This window comes from Poecilia formosa, unplaced genomic scaffold (genome assembly GCF_000485575.1).
Source record: "Poecilia formosa unplaced genomic scaffold, Poecilia_formosa-5.1.2 Scaffold10, whole genome shotgun sequence".
NCBI classification, from domain to species: Eukaryota; Metazoa; Chordata; class Actinopteri; order Cyprinodontiformes; family Poeciliidae; genus Poecilia; species Poecilia formosa.
The window spans coordinates 1,443,905-1,465,304 of NW_006799949.1; the positions used below are offsets into that span (position 1 = coordinate 1,443,905).

Consider the following 21,400-nt stretch of genomic DNA (forward strand, 5'->3'; position numbering starts at 1 on the left):
CAGTAACAAAGTTTTTGGCCTACTCTTACCATCCAAAGTCCGATTTATGTTTGTCAGAAGTGTAAAAGCCTTTTTTTTTTTTTTGATATATTCTTTTACTATTCCTCAATCTTTTTATGCTCCAACCGTGGATAAAACTCCTGTTCATTCTGTATCATATTTGCATATATATATATATATATATATATACACACACACACACACACAGTAGAGCACTTGTCCAATTGTGCTCACTCCCACTCGGTGGAGTGAAAGGATGCCACCGTTTTGCAGAAAAGCCCGTCTGAAAGCATGATGTCATTCCTTCTCCTCACGTCCCTCCCTTCCACTTTCTCTCTCTGACTCTCTCTGCCCTCCGATCCTTTTTATTTACGCTCATAAATCATAGTGAGAAGGAGACGCTTTTTAATCAAAAGAGAAAGAAATATGGCTCAATAAATCCTGCGTCTCCAACTATATTAATGCCTAGCTTGTGTTCAAGTCCATATTTATCTGCATGTTTGCATACATCTGTATTCAGGACCACATGTGTGTTTGTCTGCTTGTGTGTGTGTGTGCGTGTGTGTGCGTGTGTGTGTGTGTGTGTGTGTGTGCAAATTATGAAAGATACTTATGTGAACTGTCACCTCAGCTTTGTCAAGGGTTCACTGCAACATATTGATCAAGGTGTAAACCTTCAGTGTTGGCTGAGGTGGAATCTGATGTGTTCTTGTTGCAAGTAAAATCTCTGCTTAAATTGCAGTAATTTGCAGTAATTTGCACACATACATGCACACACACTTTTGGCCACTTTCTCAGATAGTTCTTGGTTGGGTCTCCTGTTGCCTTCGGAACTTCCTTAATTTTTCATGACGTACTTTTAGCAAGAGGTCAGAAACGTATCTGTGAGATTTTGATCCATATTAAAATGACAGCTTCCCACAACAACTGCAGATCAGTCGTCTGGACATCCTAATGCTACTCTAATGGACTGAAATCGAATTTAAGAAACTAGGTTGAAATTCTCTAAGCATTGTGACATGGTTGCAGCATTTTCCTTTTGGCGCAGCATTGAGAAGATGGAACACTGACGCTATACAGCAACAAAACTCATGTAGGCTGCGGCATTTAAACAATGCCTCGGTTGATTGCAATAAGCCCAAAGGGTGCCAAGAAAATATGGCTCATGCCATTAAACCAGTCTGAGCCATTAAACCAGGCTCAGACTGGTTGGGAGATGCTTTCATTGTGTGTGCACCAATTTCTGACCCCATCATCTGAATATCACAGCTGATATCATGACTGATCGAACCACGCAATGTTTTTCCAACTTTAAAATTTTAATGTACCTTAATCTGAGTTTTATGATCTTAGCTGACCGGAGTGGCACCCAGTGTGGTCTTCTGCTTATTTACTTCTGGGATTTCCACAGTAGATTTTTGTCCACACACCTGCCACTCATTATCCGTAAATCTGACCACCTTGCCACACTCAAAGTCCCCTAAATGTCCTTTTTCATACCACATGCATCTAAATGTTATATTGCTGCAGTGTATATGGCCTATTTGGGAGTTTGGGAATCAGCTGTGTAGGTATACTTGATAAAGCTGCTGCTGAGTGTTTGTGATTTCTTTTTTTTTTTTTTTTTAAGCTCAAATGCTTTTTTAGTATCAAGAATCCAAGATTTAGATATGATGATAATAGATGATTTTAATGCGTGATTGAAGATAATTCATGTTAGGGCTTGTGTATGAACCCTGGATTGTTCATGTAATGGTGTCTGTCTGTCTATTTTGAGATTACTTTTGTGGAATAAATGTCTTTTTTTTTTAGGTTTTGTATATGTAAGGATCCCTTATTTATCCATTTATGTTGTGGCATTTCATCCTCCTTTCCCCCCTGTCTCTTTCATTTTTTTTGGCCTTTTAGAGTTCTCCACAGTGGCATTCTTGGCAAATAACTTGAAATAATAATTGGCCAGAACTCACAGTGATGGGGTGAAGGTGTTCAATTATTTATATTCCTTTGAATCTGCTAGTTGGAATAAAAAACAGAAGACCCCGTAGTGGAGCTGTTTCTTGCTCTTATAGCTCAGCTCCTTGTTTCTCTTTTTACCTCTTTGTGCTTGGCTCACGTCTTATCTTTTTGAGTCAAATTATGTTTGAGCCAACACTGGCAAGTAAATTCTGTCAATTTCAATTTCATATGCACCCTGCAGACTCATGCTGGGGCTCACTTTTCTTGTTCTGGGCTTTATGCTACTCTTTCAAAATGAGAAGAAAACAGGTAACTTTTTAATTAAGGTACACATAGAGATTTCTTACTCACATAGCCTGTTTGAACTTGTATTCATTAGTATTTTCAGTTCTGGACCATAGAAATAGTTTGATTCTCAAGTGTGCAAAAAATATTTTTAAATCATCAGATACTCGTTAGATATTGTTGACTTTCTCTGACTTGCACTTAAGCCGATGCTTTATCTTTCTCTCAGTTGTACAATAGCTGCAATAAATTAATCATCCAGCTTTACATTACCATGATGCTGCCTTATTGTGCAGCTGGACAAGTTATAAAATGACTACATAGGTGCCAATAACCCAATTAGAATTGCGAGCTCTACTGTTTTTTTGTTTTTTTTTGTTTTGTTTTTTGTTTTTTGTAATGGTAGTCATTTGCTAATGGACTTTTTTGTATCAACAAAGTATCAGTAACTACCCACAAGGAAGACGTTTCTTAGTTGCTTTGACAACTGAAGATTTATATTCATTTCCTATTTTCTGTTCCTAGTTTTACCAGCAGAAGGTCACTGCGTTGTTTTGGATGGATCATGAGTCAGAATCTGTTGTGTTGTGTGAGAGACTAATATCCCGCAACTGAGATCAGAGCAGTGACAATTGAATTTTTTTATTTTTTATTTTTTGTGCGTTTGATTTTATTTATATAAATATATGCAATTTCATTAAGCTATGCCTGCAGTTTTGATTGCATCTTTAACTGTTTATCAGCATAAATCATAAAAAATATTGTCAATTAAAAGAGGCTAAGAAAATACCAGCAGTCTGTGTGGTTTGCAGGCAGTTTGAATAAGGAATACAAGAAATTGAAGTGTGTGAAGGTTGCGTGTTCCTTCATCTGCTTGTTGAAAGCAGTTCGACACATCACATAGGCAGTTGATGCATTTTAAATGACCATCTCCCCCAGGGTTATAACGAGAAACTTTCTGTTAATGGTGGATGTGAAGGCATAAAAAAAAAAATGATGCACCGTTTCATCTTGTGTGTTCTCTTAGTGGCTTCATAGAGGTTTGTTTTCTCTCCATTTTCTCCCCCTTGTCATTTGTTTTAATCTGGCCCACAACACCTTTGGCAGTTTGAGGCATCCTCTTCATTTAATGAGCCAACAAGTGTCAATTGCCTCAAGTGAGTCTTTTAAATGTAACAAAATTGTTCCTGTTTCACCTCTCCACAAGCTCTGTGTCCTTATTGATATCAGATACACACTCTTAAGTTTAATTTCCGTCTACTCTGTCAGGAATTGAGTTTATTTATTTCCAATGGGTTGGAGGATACTTAATGTCCTTTGCTGTTTTTATTTTTTGTTTTTTTATTAGTGTTGAACAGCGGTTTCAGTGGGACCAATTTGTGCATATTACAAGAGTGTCACTCTTTATAGAAAGGCAGCATCACTGTGACAGTAATGCGACTGGACAAAGTTTTTCACCTCTGTGTACCATCACACAAGATGTTTTTCCCCTTCCTTTTTGCAAATCCTCTTGAGGCCTGCTAAGTTTAATCTTCTTGTTTTGGTGCAGCCAACATAGACGGCATACTCTATATTTTCCCCTGTTTCTGCTCATGTTTTTCTTTCAAACTTCAAAACCAGAGGTTGTATAAATGCATAGAAAGCGCTATATAACTAAGCTCACTGTCTTTGCTTCCTTGAAAACTTCACATATTATACCATCTCATTAAAAATGCAAACTTGAAAAATACAAAACTGAAAAAATATCAATTCCTGCCTGTAGAATATTTTTGGAAAGTGTTAATATACCTTAAAGTAGGTCTTCCACCGTGATAATACCATGTGAAACAAAGGGATAAAGAAATATAAACTTACATTTGTATTTCATCTCAGCATCATAATAATATTCTATTGAAGGGAAAATACAGTTAAAAAGTCAAGTAACAGGCTGCACAGTCTAGGTAGTATAATTCAAATCACAGCTGTCCCAAGTGAAAATTCCAATTTAGTTCTTCTTTAAAATATTGTGATTAGAAAATAAACTTTTCCATTAAGTCTTAAATTTGCAAAGTGAAACAGAACTGCACAGAAATAAATCCTTTCCTTGTAGATTATCTTCTATGTTGTTTTTATTTAACCCAACAGTTTGTGGGAGCATTCAGTGAGTTATTTTGTCAAAATTTGACTTATTTAATTATTTACTCAAACTAAAGAAGAAAAGCTAGTTTCCCTTCTTCTGAAATCTCTTTATGTGGCTCTCTGAAGGTGTCTTTCCTTTTCTTTTGTATTTTCTCACCAGAATTTGAAAATAGACTGAGCCGTTGTTTTTCCTTCTCCTGTTTTATTGCGTTATTTTTTCTGGTTCAAGTTTTGCCTTGCTTTTTTGGTCTTTCTTGGATGTGACTCAGTGAAAACCTCCAAACAAGACAAAGCAAGACTGGTTTAGTGTTGAAGCTTGGTTTCCATAGTGATGGCACTTGTCCAGGCAGCCTGTGAGAATTGGTCCTGATTGATGGAGCTTGGTTGTTTAGGCCCAGAGGGTGTGTGTGTATGTGTGTGCGTGTGTGTGTAAGTCTAATTATGCATTCACTTGAATGCACATTTGGCTTGATCAATCTGTCTGTCCTTCTGCTCCTCTGTCTTTTTCTGTATTCCTCTTGACGTAAACCTCTAAAGTGTGCATGCAAACTGGAAACAAAGAGAGCTTTTTTCATGTCTTGGACTAATGGACAATTGTCTTTTTGTATCGCTCCAGTGTAACACAGTAGTGTAAAATGCAGTATCATAAAGGCTAGATTTAACGACATAGCAGTTGTGAAATAAATATACAACCCAAGCGTGCTGTGTATTTACCTAGATAGTCAATGAAAAGAAACTATGAATATTGGTAACTGACACCATATTAATAAATTGGGAAAAATAATTCACAAGTAATATTTTCAGGTATTTCTGTCAATAAAAAAAACTAAAAATAGTTGTAATTTGGTTTTAATTGAGAATTAAAACTTTTTTTTTTTTTTTTTTTTTTTTTTACCAATAGACTGATGCTGGTGATTTGGAGACTGTTTCTATTCTAGTATTTTACACACACACACATATATATATATATATATATATATATATATATATATATATATATATATATATATATATATATATATAGTTACTTTATTTAACAGTGAATAGTTTTTAGATTTGCTACTGTCTTTGTGTTTTTTTTCTCATAATGCATTTTTTTTCATAGTACTTTTTATATAGTTTATATATGTAATTTATTTATAAATTTATCCCTGTTATATCTTTTATGCCACTATGAGGTCTTTAGATTTGAAGACAATCATTGAATTTCATCAAATTTAAATGGCCATTAAATATGCTTCTGCATAACATTGCCTAAATATACAAATGCAAAATAATAGGTCAGCCTGATTTCCAAACAAATAAACGTTCAAAAATATTCCATACAGATCTGTGGAAGGGATAGAACGTATGTTGAGTTCAATGTTAGTTAAAGTAGCTTTATTGTTTTCACATCAATATAAATATGCTAAACATGAATATAAATATTCTAAAATTAGAGATAAAACAATGCCCTTGCTTGGTAGTGATTATTATTTAAATATGTGAAAAAAACTATGTATTTTTATGCTACTATTTTAAGAGAAAAAACTAAAATAATCAAATAATGAAAAATAAAGCTTTGGAATTATTTGAATATACATCTTCAGCAAATAATACATTTTAGGGGTTTCCAATTTACAAAAGAAGATGTAGCTAGCTTAATCTATTTTATTTTCGAGGGGAGTTGACACAGTTGCCAGGTGTTCTTTTCAGATGTTGCTGGTAAATGTGCTGTGAGCTCCCTATTTGTAGCAAGATAGATAACAAGTGCTCTTTACCAGTTCTCTTCCTTTCTCGGCAAATCACTGAATGGCTCTGCATCATTTTGTCTCCCACTTTGCTAATTCAGTGGATAATGGCTCCTATTTATGAGTAGAGAACCTTTTTCTGCCAATTACGGTATTAGTCATAAAGCTAGTCCCCACCTCCTTTTACAGCCCCCCTCCCCATCAAACAACAACAGTAAAGTACTGTAAATGGAGCCATCTCATATTCACATTCCCACCTCCCACTCTCCACCACATTAAAATTGCAGTGCTTGTGTGTTCTGTGTTATCGGGTCCAGCAGAGGTAGCGGCCAGTAGCAGGTGGTTGCTGTATTAGCTAAACATGCGTCTGTGTGCACAGTGTGAGTGTCCCCCCTGCCCCCCCCACTTCTTTTTTTTCTGAGCAGCCCCGCATGCGTTGATCAGTTCTATTCTTGGGGAGGTGTGAAGATAGCAGTGCCCCCATTGCTGGTTATTTTAGCTGAGGCCATGTCCCACTGCCAGCCTGATAAAGACTGGACTCTGTGTGCTTATCTGGGCTCTGCTGTACCTCAGCCTGTTTGAGAAAAGCTTAGGGAATAGAGGAGAGACGTTAAAAGGGACAAATGTCCACTGCAGGAGAAATGTCCTTTCAATGTCCTGTATGTGAAGATAATGCATGCTTACTTGTGTTTATATTGATGGACTTTTTACACATGTTGCAGTAAATGGAAAGACATATTTAAGAAATGGCACAGATAGATAAAGAACCACACAATTTCTTACTGTTTTTTTGTTTGTTTTGTTTTTCTTTTTTTTTTTAGCTTGAATACTCTACCTCATCATAACACCAAAAGATGCTACACAGAATGCGATGTCCTATCATTTTCACATTTTGCCACTTCAGGTGTAAAAACTACAAGTTCCTTGTAGTTCTCATCAGAGAATGGAGTTTAAAATATGTCAGGAAGGCAATCCCTTAACGGTTCTGTTTTTAATCCAAATGCAAATGTGTTTTTCTTTTTCAGTAAAAGGTTTCTTTATATGCCTTAATATTGGAAGACATGACATGTTTCTTTCTTATTGATCCATAAATCTGTTTTGTGTTGCAACCTCTTTCTAGCCAAATTATAATTATGTGGTCAAAATATTGAACCTTTGCAAATTTTCACTTAACTGAAATGCAACCGGTGGTTTTTTGCTAAATCTTAAAATAATGCATGCAAATTCTAATGTACATAGGAGTATTAATAAAGAATATGCATTTAGGTAATGTTTTACTTTGCACTTTTGCTTTCTGAACTGGCACATCGCCTGTTTAATGAGAGGTTATAGCATTATAAATAGAAACAATGTTTAAAATAAAATTCAAAATTACAGTTTGTGCGACGATTCTTTTACTAATGTAAATTTTTTTGTTTATGTACTTGCCACTCTGCAAGGATCTCACTTCTCGAGAGTATGGGGAGGAAAAAAAGGTCACAGAATTGAAATAATCAAAGTGTCAGCGGTGTAATCTTGCAGTTTAACACTTTAGCAACTTTACCTACTCAATTTGCTCAGCTGTCAACGTTACCTGGCACTATAAATGGACAAAAAGCCTGAAAGCTTCTACTCGGTTTAGCAGTGCATTTTATTTGATCCTGATGTCACAACCTATCTAGAGGTCGAGCCCGATTTATTACAGGACACATTGTGAAAGTACCTGTTGATATTTTGGACTGGTCTGTGCCATCACTCATGACCACAAAACATTTTAAGCACTTAAAATCCAGACACTGTTCAACCTTTTCCACCCTGCAATTACTGGTGCAGTGGTGAGGTTAAAATTTCAGGAAAAAAAGAGCAGGGCTTAAAGTCAGCACTAACTGGCAGATGAGGCCCAGAGGCACATAGCAAAAGAGAACAGGAAAAAAGGTTAATTATGCTCATCAGAGTTCACACAATCATAAACTCCATACCCCCTGTAGTAATTGCAGTGTAATTTTAATTCACAAGCCCACATCCAGCTGAAGAGGTTCTTGATGGTTTGTGCATAAAAACGCGTACTGGTTCTTTAAAAATTAACCATCTCTACACAAACAAGACAAATAAAGAAGATCAGCAAAAGACATGGAAGACAAATATTTTCAATGTATTCCCATCTTTTTTTCTTTGGATTTTATCTGTACGTCTGCTGAATGAGCAAAAATAAATAAATAAATAAAAATAGATATGTCAAAGGAATAAAATGTGGTGTATGTATCAATTAAACACACTAAATACTAAAAAAAAAAATCCAACAAAAGAGAGCATTGTACCTCTTGAGGAAGTGTTTTTAGACAATACTTTAGGTTGTGGTCGATCTTACAGAACCTTAATAAATGCATGACATGGTGGGGATTTCTGGTTCTTATCAAGAAAATTTAGGCTTAGATTCAACCAGCCTTTTTTTTGTGCAGTTCCATGCCGTTATGTTTTAGTACCAATATTTTTTCTACTAAGTCTTTTACATAGAATTTAATAAAAGGTAAATATTCTATGCTAAATGTACAGAGCTGGCACCTAGTTGTACTTCTACAATAAGGACTCTGAAGCATCATTTCACAAATTAGGCAACAAAATGGTCATTTACTGTATATCCACCTCTGTTGTCAAATCTGAAGAACGGATGTGTTTTGCCAATCCATTTCTAGAACCAGTCACTCCTAAAATCTGGTCTGAAATTTATTTCAGTTGGAAAATATTTCAAAAATAAAATTGTTAGCTTCAAAACGTAAACGTGAGGCTGGTCATCGACTTATTTTGTTTCTCATTTAGATTATTGGAAACGTCTTCATCTCTAGATTGTGCAGGGGTCTACTTCCAGACTCCTGACCAGACTTTTTTTTTTACTCAAATGACTCCTGTTTTAATGCCTCTTTGCTTGTTATAGTTACTTTTAGAATACATTTGAAAGTTTTATCATTGGCTTTTAGTGCTTTGTGTAAAGGTTTTATTATATTTTCTGACCCGTTAAGGCTGTTTTTATTATAAAGAAACTTTTCTTTCCACATGTAGAAGACACTATGTGCACAGGCCTTACTTCTTTTGAATAGTTGAAAAAAGCATAGCCTTCTTATACATTCACATTTTCTAATTGTGAGATGCACTATGGAGCATGAGGTTTAGATGCAAGTGATAATTTTAAAAGTGCGACTGAAATTAACATATGACAGAATGTATTCTGATGTGTCAAAGATGAGATTAGAAAAATGCTTGGTGTGTTGTCATCATATACACATTTCTGTGTTCTCAGCATATACACATTTCTTCTTTAGGCAATAAATAGACCCTCAAGAAGTAGATCAGCTTGGCAATTGTGAGTTACAAATAGTAAGAGGTAGAATTTGTTAAAGTTAGGAAAACTTTTTGATGAGTTGCCCAGCACTTTTTATACCACACTCATTCTTACCAATTTCAGAGCTTCTAGACCTCCTGTCACCTTCTTTCTCTACTCTTCTAGCATTCCCTCCACCACTGACCTTTCCTGCTCCTTCACTCGTCCTGTCATTCATGACTGTGTCATTTTCCATTTTTATTTCTATCCCACCTGTTTTTTTTTTTGTTTCTTCTTCACAGCTCTCTTTTTGGCTGACTGCCTATTTTATTTAAACCCTACCTCAAGTAATACTCAAAACTATATACAGTACATTGTATAGCAAAAAAAAGAAAAAAAATCCAAAATCTGTCAGGAGGTAAATTCAGCCAGACACCCAGGCATTCACATTTATTTTACATCTCCCTCAACTTGTGAAGCCGGAGAGAGGGGGAGAATGCAACTGGGTGGAAATGTCAAACAGTCCACGGGAAAACTAATCAAAGAATGCCGGCCTTCAGTAAGAACCACTGCCATGGGCTTGCTGTGTGTAAAGCCCTCTTCTGTCTCAACAGAGGGCACATTGTAAAGGAAGGTCAAATCTGGAGAAGCGGTGTTGTGTAAAGCTGCACAGAGATGTTTAGGATGGAAATTGAAAGTGTAAATGCCAGTAGGGATCATTTTATGCAGCAGGAAGATGAAGTAAGCCACTTCCTTAAGATGACGACAAGGCAAAGGTGCTCAATTTACACCGCAACCTTAATAGTATTTCTAAATACATATGTGTGAAATATACAGTGAGAAAAAGTTTAAAGTTTTGTTCTAAGTTCATTTTGTTGGACTTTCTTTCTTTTCTTTTCTTTTTAAAATCCTATTATTGGTGTTGCAGTTTTCCAGCACAGACAGCATAATGATGCAAGGATGCAGCTTTAAGAGTGAAAAACAAAAATGTGTTGTTGTGTATCCTTGTTAGTCCCTAATAATCTTATTATGAATTAAACACTTACTTGGTTGGAAGAGCTGCGTAGTGGTTGGTTTTATCCTTTCACAGTATTGTGAAATATTTGGCTTAATATTTGGAGGCAGTGAGTTGAACTTTGAGTGTACTTGCCCTATTTTCCTGAGGCAGAGCGCTCATGCTTCTTCTTTTCCTCTGCCATGTCTCATGCCATTTCTTTTTGGTTCATTCTCCTTCTTCCCACCTCTCTTTGCCTGATAATGAATGCAGGAATTCTCCCTCATATGTGTTTAGCAGTGCTTGGAGACCTGTGTCGGCCCGTGGTCCCTCAATTATTAATTTGATGTTGTGCGCTTGGCCGTTTGATCATTGCCGTATATCTGTGTGATTCAGATTTAACAAGTTCCCCAGGAGGCTGTAGGTTTTTTTTCTCTCTCTTTTTCCATCCAGTTTGTTCTCTTAAACCTACTTTAACCCAAACGTGTGTTAAACTTTTGATGGACTGCGACGGCTATTTTCACCGTTGGTTTTTAGTTAAAACAACTGAGGGATTTTCTATTTGAGCAGTTCAACTAATGATTGTTTTTCACTGTTCTGTAGTAGAAATAAGTTAGCTATTACCATAAAGAGGAAAACTCTCTTATACCAGGTCACAGCTTTAACTCGCCCCTGGTCTTAAGGGACAGGGTAGATTGAACACCGCAAGCTTTTTACCCTGTTCACAATCCAGCAGGGTCACACTGATCCTGCATGCGCTTTTACAAGGTTTTTTTGGGGGGGGGGCTGGGGATGGTTTTAGGTACTGACGGTCTGACGGGACACCCCCACTGCTTCCCTGTTGTTCAACCATGACATCTGCCATGCTCCTCCTGAGCGTCGTGCTAAGACCACAGGAGGGTTAATGACCTTTTCCAAAGAATTTGCGTCTTCACTGGACCTTGTCCTTTGTCCTTTGTTCTTTTTTTTGTGAAATGATACATGTTTAAGCTTGTAATCATCACAACCTGGGCATTACCATATAAATTTGAAAGTCGTAGAGCACTACAGTTTGAGGAGTGGATACAAGGAGATGTGCAAAGTGAAAATTAGATACAGACCAAGATAAAGTATGTGTGGATGCTTGCACATGCACTTGGTTGACATTTGGAAGTGAGTTCTTTGTGAAATGTAATTAAAGGAACTGAGTTAGCACCAGTGCTGCAGCATTTATCTTATAGCCTGTGGTAATATATGTTTTTCTTTGCTCTCCAGCAAAGCCAGAGTTCACTAAAGTTCCTGTTGACCAGATTGGTGTCTCGGGCGGAGTGGTCTCCTTTGTCTGCCAGGCAACAGGCGACCCCAAGCCAAAAGTTAGTTGGAACAAGAAAGGAAAGAAGGTGAACTCTCAGCGCATAGAGGTAAGTTTGTGAATTATGCTGTGCCTTTCTGCTATCTGTAGGTGTGCTGAGCTGACTTAATGTGGGGAGACAGTTTATGTTACTGTCATGTCATACCTAAATGCTAACCCTAACTCTAAATGCTCACATGCGGGTCTGTTAAAGTGAATTATTAAATACAACTTGAAAACATGTAATGGAATTAATCATATTAAAAAGATTTTGGTGCTGTGTGAAAATGGAGGACATCTTGTTTTTTGCTATTGATTCTGATTGCATAGTAGTGGGCTCTTAAGTGCCCTCTTTATTCCTTCATGTAGTAGTCACAAACGTTGAACTTTTCACACATTTGCCTTGTTACAATCACAAGCTTCAGTTTACTATTTTACAACTTTATGTGATAGATCAGCACTAAATAATGCAAAGCTACTAAGTGGAGCCTACCAGTGTAATGTACTGTTATTATAAATGTAATCGTTACGTGAGGGCTTTTATGAAGAACAATAGTATATAAACTAAAAAGCAACATGAAAACCACGGAGCACAGAGCAACACTCAGAAACAAAAATATGGAGAAGTTATTGGTAGGGCTAGCTTATAAAACAACATCCCAAATCACTGTGCACCGGTGAGTTTATTAACAGAAACCGGAAAAAAGTATAGCACAACTGCAAACCTACAAAGTCATAGCCATCTGTCTAAGTTGACTAGTTGGGAGAAGAGAGCTTTAACAGAGGGAACTGAGACAACTATTATATCTCTGCAGAAACTACACATTCCAACTGCTCAGGTTGAAGTCTCTTGATAGAACAACTATTAGTTTGGCACTGCACAAATCTGACTCCCGTGGACGATGAGATGAAAGTCAGTGTGGAAAGAAACTTGTAAAGTCGTGTGATTCAGTTAGCCTCAAGCCATGTAAGCAACATAGTTAGAATGTAAATTAAGCTTCTATGGTCATAAATAAATAAATACAAATAAGACCAAATTTGTCAACAGGCAAATCACAATGTGTTTATGTACACTGCATATGACCATGTTGGTGGCAGCAATGATGCTTTTCTTCAGCAGGGACAGGAAAGCTGTGGATGAGCAAAGCTAGTAGAGACATACCCCAAAATATTTGCAGATGCAATTGCAGTGAAAAATGGCTCTACCAAATCATCTCTTGGGGGAGGGAGAATTTTTTTTATTATTATCTACAAATCCATGTCCCTTAATGTCTCAATTATGTGCTTCTTTGTATTGCTCTACCACATGAAACTTTGAGAAAAATACATTCAAGTTTGTGACTGTAACATAACATGATGTGGAAAAGGTCAAGGCATATGAATACCTTCACAAAACTCTGTACAATTACAACTGTTTTGACTTTCAGTTACTCTGTTTTACCATCTTGTGAGCCGTTTTCTTTCAGCTTGAGTTTATCATAGCAATTTTGAAAAGGCTCATTATTTTAACTTTCCCCTCATGATTTTTACAAATTGATGTAGAAAACACATCGCACCTTTCGTGGATTTACTTCTTTTAACCTTTGAACATTTACATGTCTATCATTAGCTACAGCTGCCCAGCATTGAAGTGCTGATCCCTTACATTCCACAAACTGTGTCCTTTTTGCACTTGACTGACTCTGTTATTGTCACATTTTACCAGAGCTGGTTTTTTTTTGTTTTTTTTCTTGAAGCAGCCCTGACTGCATGATTATGCATGTGCGTTATTCATGATGTTTGTTATTCACTTCTCGGCAGGCATCCCAGATGGCATCTCTAAGAGTCTTGACTGATGCTCAGTGTATCTTAATTAAAAAGTTGCTTTATTTAACAGTGACAGCACTCAGATCTATGCATACATCCGAACCTGCACATTCATGCGTAGCGGCGTGAGGGAAACCGTGAGGGAAGGCGCTGAAAAGCAAAAGTGAAAAAAAAAAAAAATGACAAGCATCAACAGGAAGAGCAGAATCCCAACTGAGGATAAAATAAAAAGACAAGTTCTGTTTGTGCTTGCTCCTCCTCTGCATGATAAATGGAAAACAAAGCCAAGGGCACGAAGGAGCCCAGCCGAATGGACGGTTCCCATTTAGCTGGGCATAAAAATTGGTAAAGTGGGTTTTGAAGTTGTAGTTTCATTTCTGTTCTTATCCTCTCTACCCTCTAGACAGCTACTTTGATATTGATCACGGTGGCATGCTCTGCAGTGTTTTTAGCCTAATTAGCTGCTCAGGCCGGGATGTGCGTCACACAAACAGCAGAGCTGCTGAAGGCTCCTGTTTGTGGTTCAAAGTCACACATTGCTCAGATGGTTGGAGCAGTAAAGCCTTGGTTGTAATGGTATAAGCTTCCATTTAAGAGGGGTAGACACTAGAACTGTGGTTTATGCCGTCAGGCTTGGAATCTAATCATCTTCCTTGACTGGTTTATCCAAAATTAGACCAAAGAAAAGAGGTCAGAAGACAACGGTTTGTGCAAAAAGCTGAGGCCGATTATTTCACAACTGACGCCATCAAAATTCTAGTTTTGCACCTATTGATCTATTGATTTTCAGTCGGATCAGATTAGGTTATCCAAACACCAACCCGGTGGCCACAATCTGTCTGCAATGTTAATAGAGTCCTTCACAAACTTCATATAAACAGAACATAACTGAACAGTTACTGTTTATGTAATTCCTATTTCTCAACCACAATCCTAACCCATATGTTATCCGTCTTTGTTGTTCCAAGGACTTTCAACAAACCTTAGAAACACAAGAACAAAGCAGAAAAGAGGCATAATTGCAGTTGTAAAACAAGATGAAAACACAAATTGTGTTGAGGGAAACTCTGTCTTTAATGGATTTTTTTATTTTTTATTTTTTATTTTTTTTGCATTGTTTGGTTTCAGAAGAATAGAATAAACCACATTTGTGGTGCACTTGTCTACATGTTAACCGATCACAGTGGGACAATATTCATACTTATGTCCATCTGACAATATAAATAAATATAGTCAATGACAAACACAAAATCTGATAGTATGACTGTTACTTTTGAAGCCCAAACTGTTTTTTGTTGTTGTTTTTTTTTTTCATATTGAGTTTTCATAAAGCATAAACAAATTCCTTGTCATGTTTCAATGTATGACTCTTCATTATTGTGTATCTTTAACTTCTTGCACTAATGTAATTGGTTGATTAAAGTAGCAAATTTTCTGTAGAAGTCAGCAAAGTAAAGCAGTGATTATTTCCCAGAAAACTGTGTTGAATTGTAATATTGTTTATAATCACTTGAAAGAAAATTGCAAAACAGGTTGTGATAAATTTCAGCTCCATGTTGTCCATCGCTGGTTGCTTTCTCTGGTGATCTACTCTTTACTTACACTTTGCTGCCAACTTAAAAAATGGTGGTATTTAAATTGAAATCCCAAACAAACATAGCCAAACTTTACTCCTTATGCTTCATTTCACAGACCATTGAGTTTGACGAGGGTGCTGGCGCTGTGCTCAGAATCCAACCTCTCCGAGCACCACGTGATGAGAATATCTACGAGTGTCTAGCAGAGAACAGCGCAGGCGAGAATTCCGTCAGCGCCAAGCTCACCATCATCAGAGGTAAAGCCTCCTGCTTTTTAATTTTTTCTCCCCTGTGAGAAGATCATGGATTTATGCAGCGCATTTACTAGAGCAGCATTTTTTGTGTCTGGAATTTCAATCTGTGACTTTCTGCTCAAGAGGTACTGAAACTTTCACATTTCAGTACGTTTCAGGTAGCAAGTCAAATAGTCAAAAAAATAATAATAATATAACTATAAGCAGCATCAATTAGCAATGTATTTTTATTTTTTATTGAATGTTTTTGAAGGATTTATAGCAAATTAAATCTAGTTGGTTAGAATTTAGTTTTTTGCATAGGACATCAACACCCAAGCTCAACTTTGGGACAGTTCATTAGGAACAGTTTTATTTTACACACATCACACTTTGTGAAGCTGAAATTACTATAATGCGTTTTATCTATAAAAAAAGGGCCAAATTTAAAATAAATCTTTTGCTAAATCCAATTTTGTCTATGTGTAGAAACATACAGTATTATATTTTAAAGGGTGAGATTTCATATGCAAAGGTTTTACTTGCCAGGTTCAAGAAATGTTAAGTCTGGAAAAAATAAAATAAAAAATCTGATGTACCAAAACCATGTTAATGTATCTAAAACAAAAGGAAACATGGCAACCACCAACTCTTTTTCTGCTGAAATGTTGAGGGCTGTTAATCACATTTTTTTTGTTGTTGATGAGACTAATCAGCTGTCATTCAAGTAATAGCTGAGCCTGTCATTGGCAGCCCTTAAAGTCCCTCGATGAATTGGATTGATTGTGTATCTACAGAGAGGCCACAGCAGCTGACAGATGTGCTTGGACATCCCGTACAAGAGTGCCCACAGATACATGTATCTGCTGCAGCAGGAGTAAAATAACTATATAGTACACAGTAGTTCATGATAAAAAGCAATTTTAGATGAAGTGTTGACAAGATAACATTTAAGGTCATGATGATGATGTTGTTACGGTGAACAAACATGTTGCTACCTACCTGATTTTGTCTTTTTCATTCCACCTTTTGCTGACGGCTTCCAATATATAGACCCACACAGCACAGTGTCTTTTTCCTCTTTTCTATTCCACTGCCATCTGCCTTGATTCCAGGCCTGGATGAAGCTGAGCTAATGCTGCCGGGCTGGCAGCACAAACACCAGGCCTTTCTGGCTGTCAGATCCACCAGCACTGGTGTGGGCAGCATTTGTCTGGTGGGAACGTTGCGCCAGAGAGGGCAAACCTTGCCCAACATAGCTTAGTCATTGTTAGACACATACCTGCAATGTTTCGACGAAGGTGCGAGTTCCTCTAGTGTAGAAATACAGTTGCAATTTGAATAACTTAACCTGGAGTAAGCTATTTGACTGCTGTCTGTCCATTTTGTAAATTACCTGCATTATTTTTGCCTTTAAATTGCTTTACCCACACATTCTTTTTTTTTTTTTTTTTCTTTCTTGACCAAGTACATTTAAGACATTTGACTGTTAGGGCAGCCTTTTAATTAATCTGTGACTGGCAAATGACGAAACATAGAAAATCTAACAGCAAAAAGTTTGAAATGCAACAATAATGATTTTATAACTGATTTCTTATGTCTGATTTTTATAATTGTTTAATCTGCCAATGTCGATCTCAGTTTGTATGTGTACATACGTTTTAATTATATGGTTTTTGAAGGAGCTTAGAGGACCCCTTAATAACATGCCGAATGTTAAAAAGATGTGATTTTTGAATTTCTAGGTGATCAGAGCAGATAAGTCTTAGAATTCTCACATTCCAGTCACCAGTCAGGACAACATGTTGGGTTAAAATCCCAGAAAGACCCAGCCTACGATCTTTGCATGGAGTCTGCATGTTCTCCAGATGCATGGATGGGTTGTATCCGTGTACGCCGGCTTCTTCCCATAGTCCAAGAACATAACTGTTAAATTGATTCAATATGCTAAATTAGTTATAGGTATTAGCATCCAGGTGTGTATCTCCTTTGTGTCACTGTGTTGTCCTGTGATGGACTGGTGATTTATCCAGGTTTTATCATGCATCTCGCCTGATGACTGCTGGCTTCCCATGACCATGAAAATAGCGGGATGTACTAAGGATGGATGAATAGATCGTCACTAGCTGATTTCTCTGCACATCTAAAATCAAAGTCTGCACAACATATTCAAAGCTTATTTTGTTTATGGAGGATTTTAGCATTCCCATCTCAAAAGTCCTTGGCAAAATAAGCTTGGGCAAGCATAAAGACTGCACAACAACAAACATGCAAAACTGAATTCTCGGGAACATGCACACTAGGGCCCTCGGTTGGAGCACAGAACAAATCCTGAGCAGTCCACACAAGACGATAACAAATGTGAAGTTATTAAGATCCACTCCAGGGCCAAGAGGAAGAAGGCACATCTCCTGGGCAGGCAAGACAAAGCATTGAAATATGCATGTAAGTGTGTTGATGGAGGAGAATTTGACAGATGTATGTCTGCGGAGGATAGGAGAAATGTCCCGTTTTCCATCCTTAACTGGGCCCAGGCTCCCTGAATTAACCCATCAAGATCAGAATAGAACGTAGAAAAGAAACCTCTAAGAACATTAGCGATATGTAATATCTGTCAAGAGAATACACAAATAGGAAAATAAAGATTTCGAAGGGTGAAAGTAAAGAAGGCTGAAAATTATGAGTGAAAGGCAATTAGAGTTGAGGAACAGCAGAAAATACAAGGATTTAAAATTCAAGAAAAGTTGGCAATAGATGAAGGGAGACAACAGAAGGTGATGTTGATGATTGGCAGTATAGAACAGGTGAGGAGGACAATAGCTGAACATGGGTTCTTGGAACATGGCAAAGGATTACAGGATATGGGACAAGGCACAAGGGAAGCATTTCCAGTAAACAGAGGGGATGCGGTCTGGGATTTAGAGAGGCAGAAAACGGGGAGCTATGATGGGTGGCTTGGCCGGAAATGTGCGGTGCGCGTATATTGGAATTCTCAGCAGCATGCACATTGGAACCCACATTGATTCTTTATCAAATGCAAATGCACAGAAACATTTTTGATCAACTATTAGAGCAGCAGTTAAAGAAGTCCATACTTTCACAACTGATAAGATAAATATGCCAACAAGTAGGAATTGCATGCATTTCTTCTGGATAAAGAAGTGGGTGTTTGTCTTACCTTACGAGCAAGCATAGATCAGAACTTTCCTAACATTCTCATTCCTAGAGAGGAACTGGTTTGCTATGACTCAATGAAATATCTTTTTAGTTTTAAATGCAATGAATAACAGCTCACTGTTCTCCCCACACATACATCATCACTTTTAAGGACATGCACACCAACAGAGATACAAAAGTGCATTCCAAATATGTACTTGCGCAAACATAGTACTTAGACAATAAACATACCATGACACAGACGCACTAAAACTTTAAACAGAACTTCTCTCTTAACTTTTTTTAAACTTAAAAAGCTGACAATAACAAAGTCTCACTTCCTATTATGTTGTTCAGTTCTGTATGTGCGTGTGTGCTCATATGTTGATGGCAATGGCGGTTGCATTTAGCTTTGACTGTGACACCTCCTTGGCTGTTACTTCACTGCCACAGCTGAATACCTAAGATGGGGGCCATCTGGCTCCACTAAGACGTTCACAGAGTCCTCTGGGAGTCCTTGGAGGAGGACCAGCAAACATATGAAGTGGACATATATAGTTATATGTAAACTTACTAACTATATATAGTAGTTATATGCTTACTACATATATCAAGATATATAGATAGTATAAAATTACATACAATTCAGTAGTATTCTACTTCCTAATTTGTAACACCTTGGTCGTATTTTAACTAGCAATGTTCTGCTTACATTGATCCACAAGTATATGATGGTAGAGTTGCATTAAGACTCTTAACTATTCCTATTATTTTTGAAGATTATTTTGTTTGCCCTTTTTTTGGAATCAATTGGTTTTGGCCTGGGTTTTGGCCCCCTTAAGGCCTTGGTTTAACAAATCAAGCCGCCCTGAAGGTGAAAGGGGGTGCACAAAAAAGCCTGGGGTTGCCCCGAAAAAGCAAAGTTGGCCCTGAACAAAATTAAAAAAAATAAATAAATAAATGCAAAAGGAAACAAGAGCAGGTGTGTGCGTGCATGTGTGAGAGAGAAAGTAGGTTTTTGTCCTGACGTGTGTGTGCAGAGGTAAACGGTCAGCCTGTCAGACTGTTTGGTTTGTGTGGCGTTTGTGTCTGATGTGTATGTGTGTTCAGCTAAGAGCTGGAGACAAAGGAAAAAAAAAAAGTGTGAGAGAGAGAAAGGGCCAGCAGGCAGGCATTGGCCATCCGGTAATGAGACAGTGAAGAATAAGCTTGGCAGTATCAGCAACATATCTGTCTTCTCTTCCTGTCTGCCTGCATTTGAGATGGCCTTTGCCCTCTTCCACTTGTCTCCAATAGCTCGAGAAAGAGCAAAAATGACATACTGCTAGAGGTTGGGAAAAAAAGTCTGAAGAGTAATAAGAAAAGTTAAAAGGTTACAAGAGTAATATGACTGAAGAAAGAATAAATAAAATAACAGCATATGTACACCTCACTCTACAGTAGTCATGTTTATAAGTTCAAGTGCTTGAGTGAATTTGTTGGCCATGATGCAGATATCCTAAGTTTCTACATTGATTTGCATGTCTGAATAGGTCTTAAACTACCAGCAAAGACATTAATCAGACTGGTCACAAAAGCACTTGTCCATGGATGCTTGATGTTGACTGAGTAGGAAATGTAATGGCTCTATTAAGAGAGCTTAGGCCCTGATGTTTCTCCAAAAGGACCGACGCTTGCTTTGTTTGCCTCTTGCATCATCTCCAACTTGTCCCTGGCAACAAGTCCATTCTTGTTTTCAAACAAATCTTGCTGTCACCAACTGTAAATTATAAATCAATGTAGTGCTGTTTAGTTCAATAACAGTTGGCAAAAGGTTATGTGCTCATACACATATGTGCTTTTAACAGGAAGTAAATGTCCTTATTTTATTCCTTTCTGTGCAGTGCTGAAATAGTGAACATTTTAGTTTACTTTGTTTCCTTTGTTTGGCAAACTGTATTAAAGAGTTAGCTAGTTTTGATTATTGGTCCTCCTGTAATTCTGTTTTTAAGCTGCTTATAAGGTGCTACTCACTGCTGAGCAGGAACTCCAGTGCTGTTATTGGTGGGCAGAGAAGGGCAGGTGAGGCACGAACGGCAAATCAATAGGTGGATGTTGACCACATGAATGGCCCCCATACCCCTGATCTCTTATTGGAAGCTTAAAAAGTTTTGTGTTGTTTTCTCAGAGATGTCTCCTTCGCTGTCCTTGAGTGACTTTGGCTTTTCTTCTTTCTTTTTTTTTCTCTCAGAAGCTGTCTCTCCACTTACCTTTAACCTTTTCCTCCTCATGCATCACTTGTACTTCTATAGCTGTATTTTTCAGTTCCTGATTGAATGCAGTCAGCCCTTTACCTTTCTTATATTAAAATAAAGTTCAGTCTTGAAGAAATTCACTAGGATGAAAGTTTATAGCCATTGAATCCTTTGATCCTCTGAATTTATCGTGCTGTAATCGGGTGTGATCGGAGGTTGAAGAACAGAGACATAAGCTAAGTGGTTGCATGAAAGATAAGGGAGGAAAATATGGAAAGAATTAAGGTGATGGTGATTGAGGTGGAAGTAGAGGAAGTTTCCCTGAGGTCTTTAAGAGGGAAGGCTCTCTCCTGATCTTTCGTGATCTTAATGTGGTTTTATATGATTCCTGCATAAACAGAGCAGCTATGGTTATCCTAGATATGCACTCACTGTCTGTACTACCACCATTATAGGGTGTGTACTTTTGAATTGAATTGAATTGTGAATGGCACAGAGGCAAGTGTCTAACTGATAAGCTTACTGATAGATGCTAATTTATTGCATGTTTGTTTAATTACACCAAATATCATATCCAATTGCAATTCAATAACAGTTGACTTGAAATGATAATTGATTTCTGTAAGATAGGCACCAGCACCCCTCCCGACTCCACTAAGGGACAAGGGTGTAAAGAAAATGAATGG

General features: G+C 37.3%; 1 protein-coding gene across 1 annotated transcript in view; it reads left to right on the forward strand.

Annotated features, from left to right (window-relative positions):
• The window catches only part of ptprsa (protein tyrosine phosphatase receptor type Sa), a 271,953-nt gene that overhangs the window by 128,143 nt on the left and 122,410 nt on the right, over window positions 1–21,400 (forward strand). Inside the window, exons 4-5 of the mRNA XM_007541279.2 lie at window positions 11,633–11,778; window positions 15,207–15,348. Of these exons, the coding sequence (XP_007541341.1) occupies window positions 11,633–11,778; window positions 15,207–15,348 (288 nt within the window). The remainder of the gene's footprint in view (window positions 1–11,632; window positions 11,779–15,206; window positions 15,349–21,400) is intronic.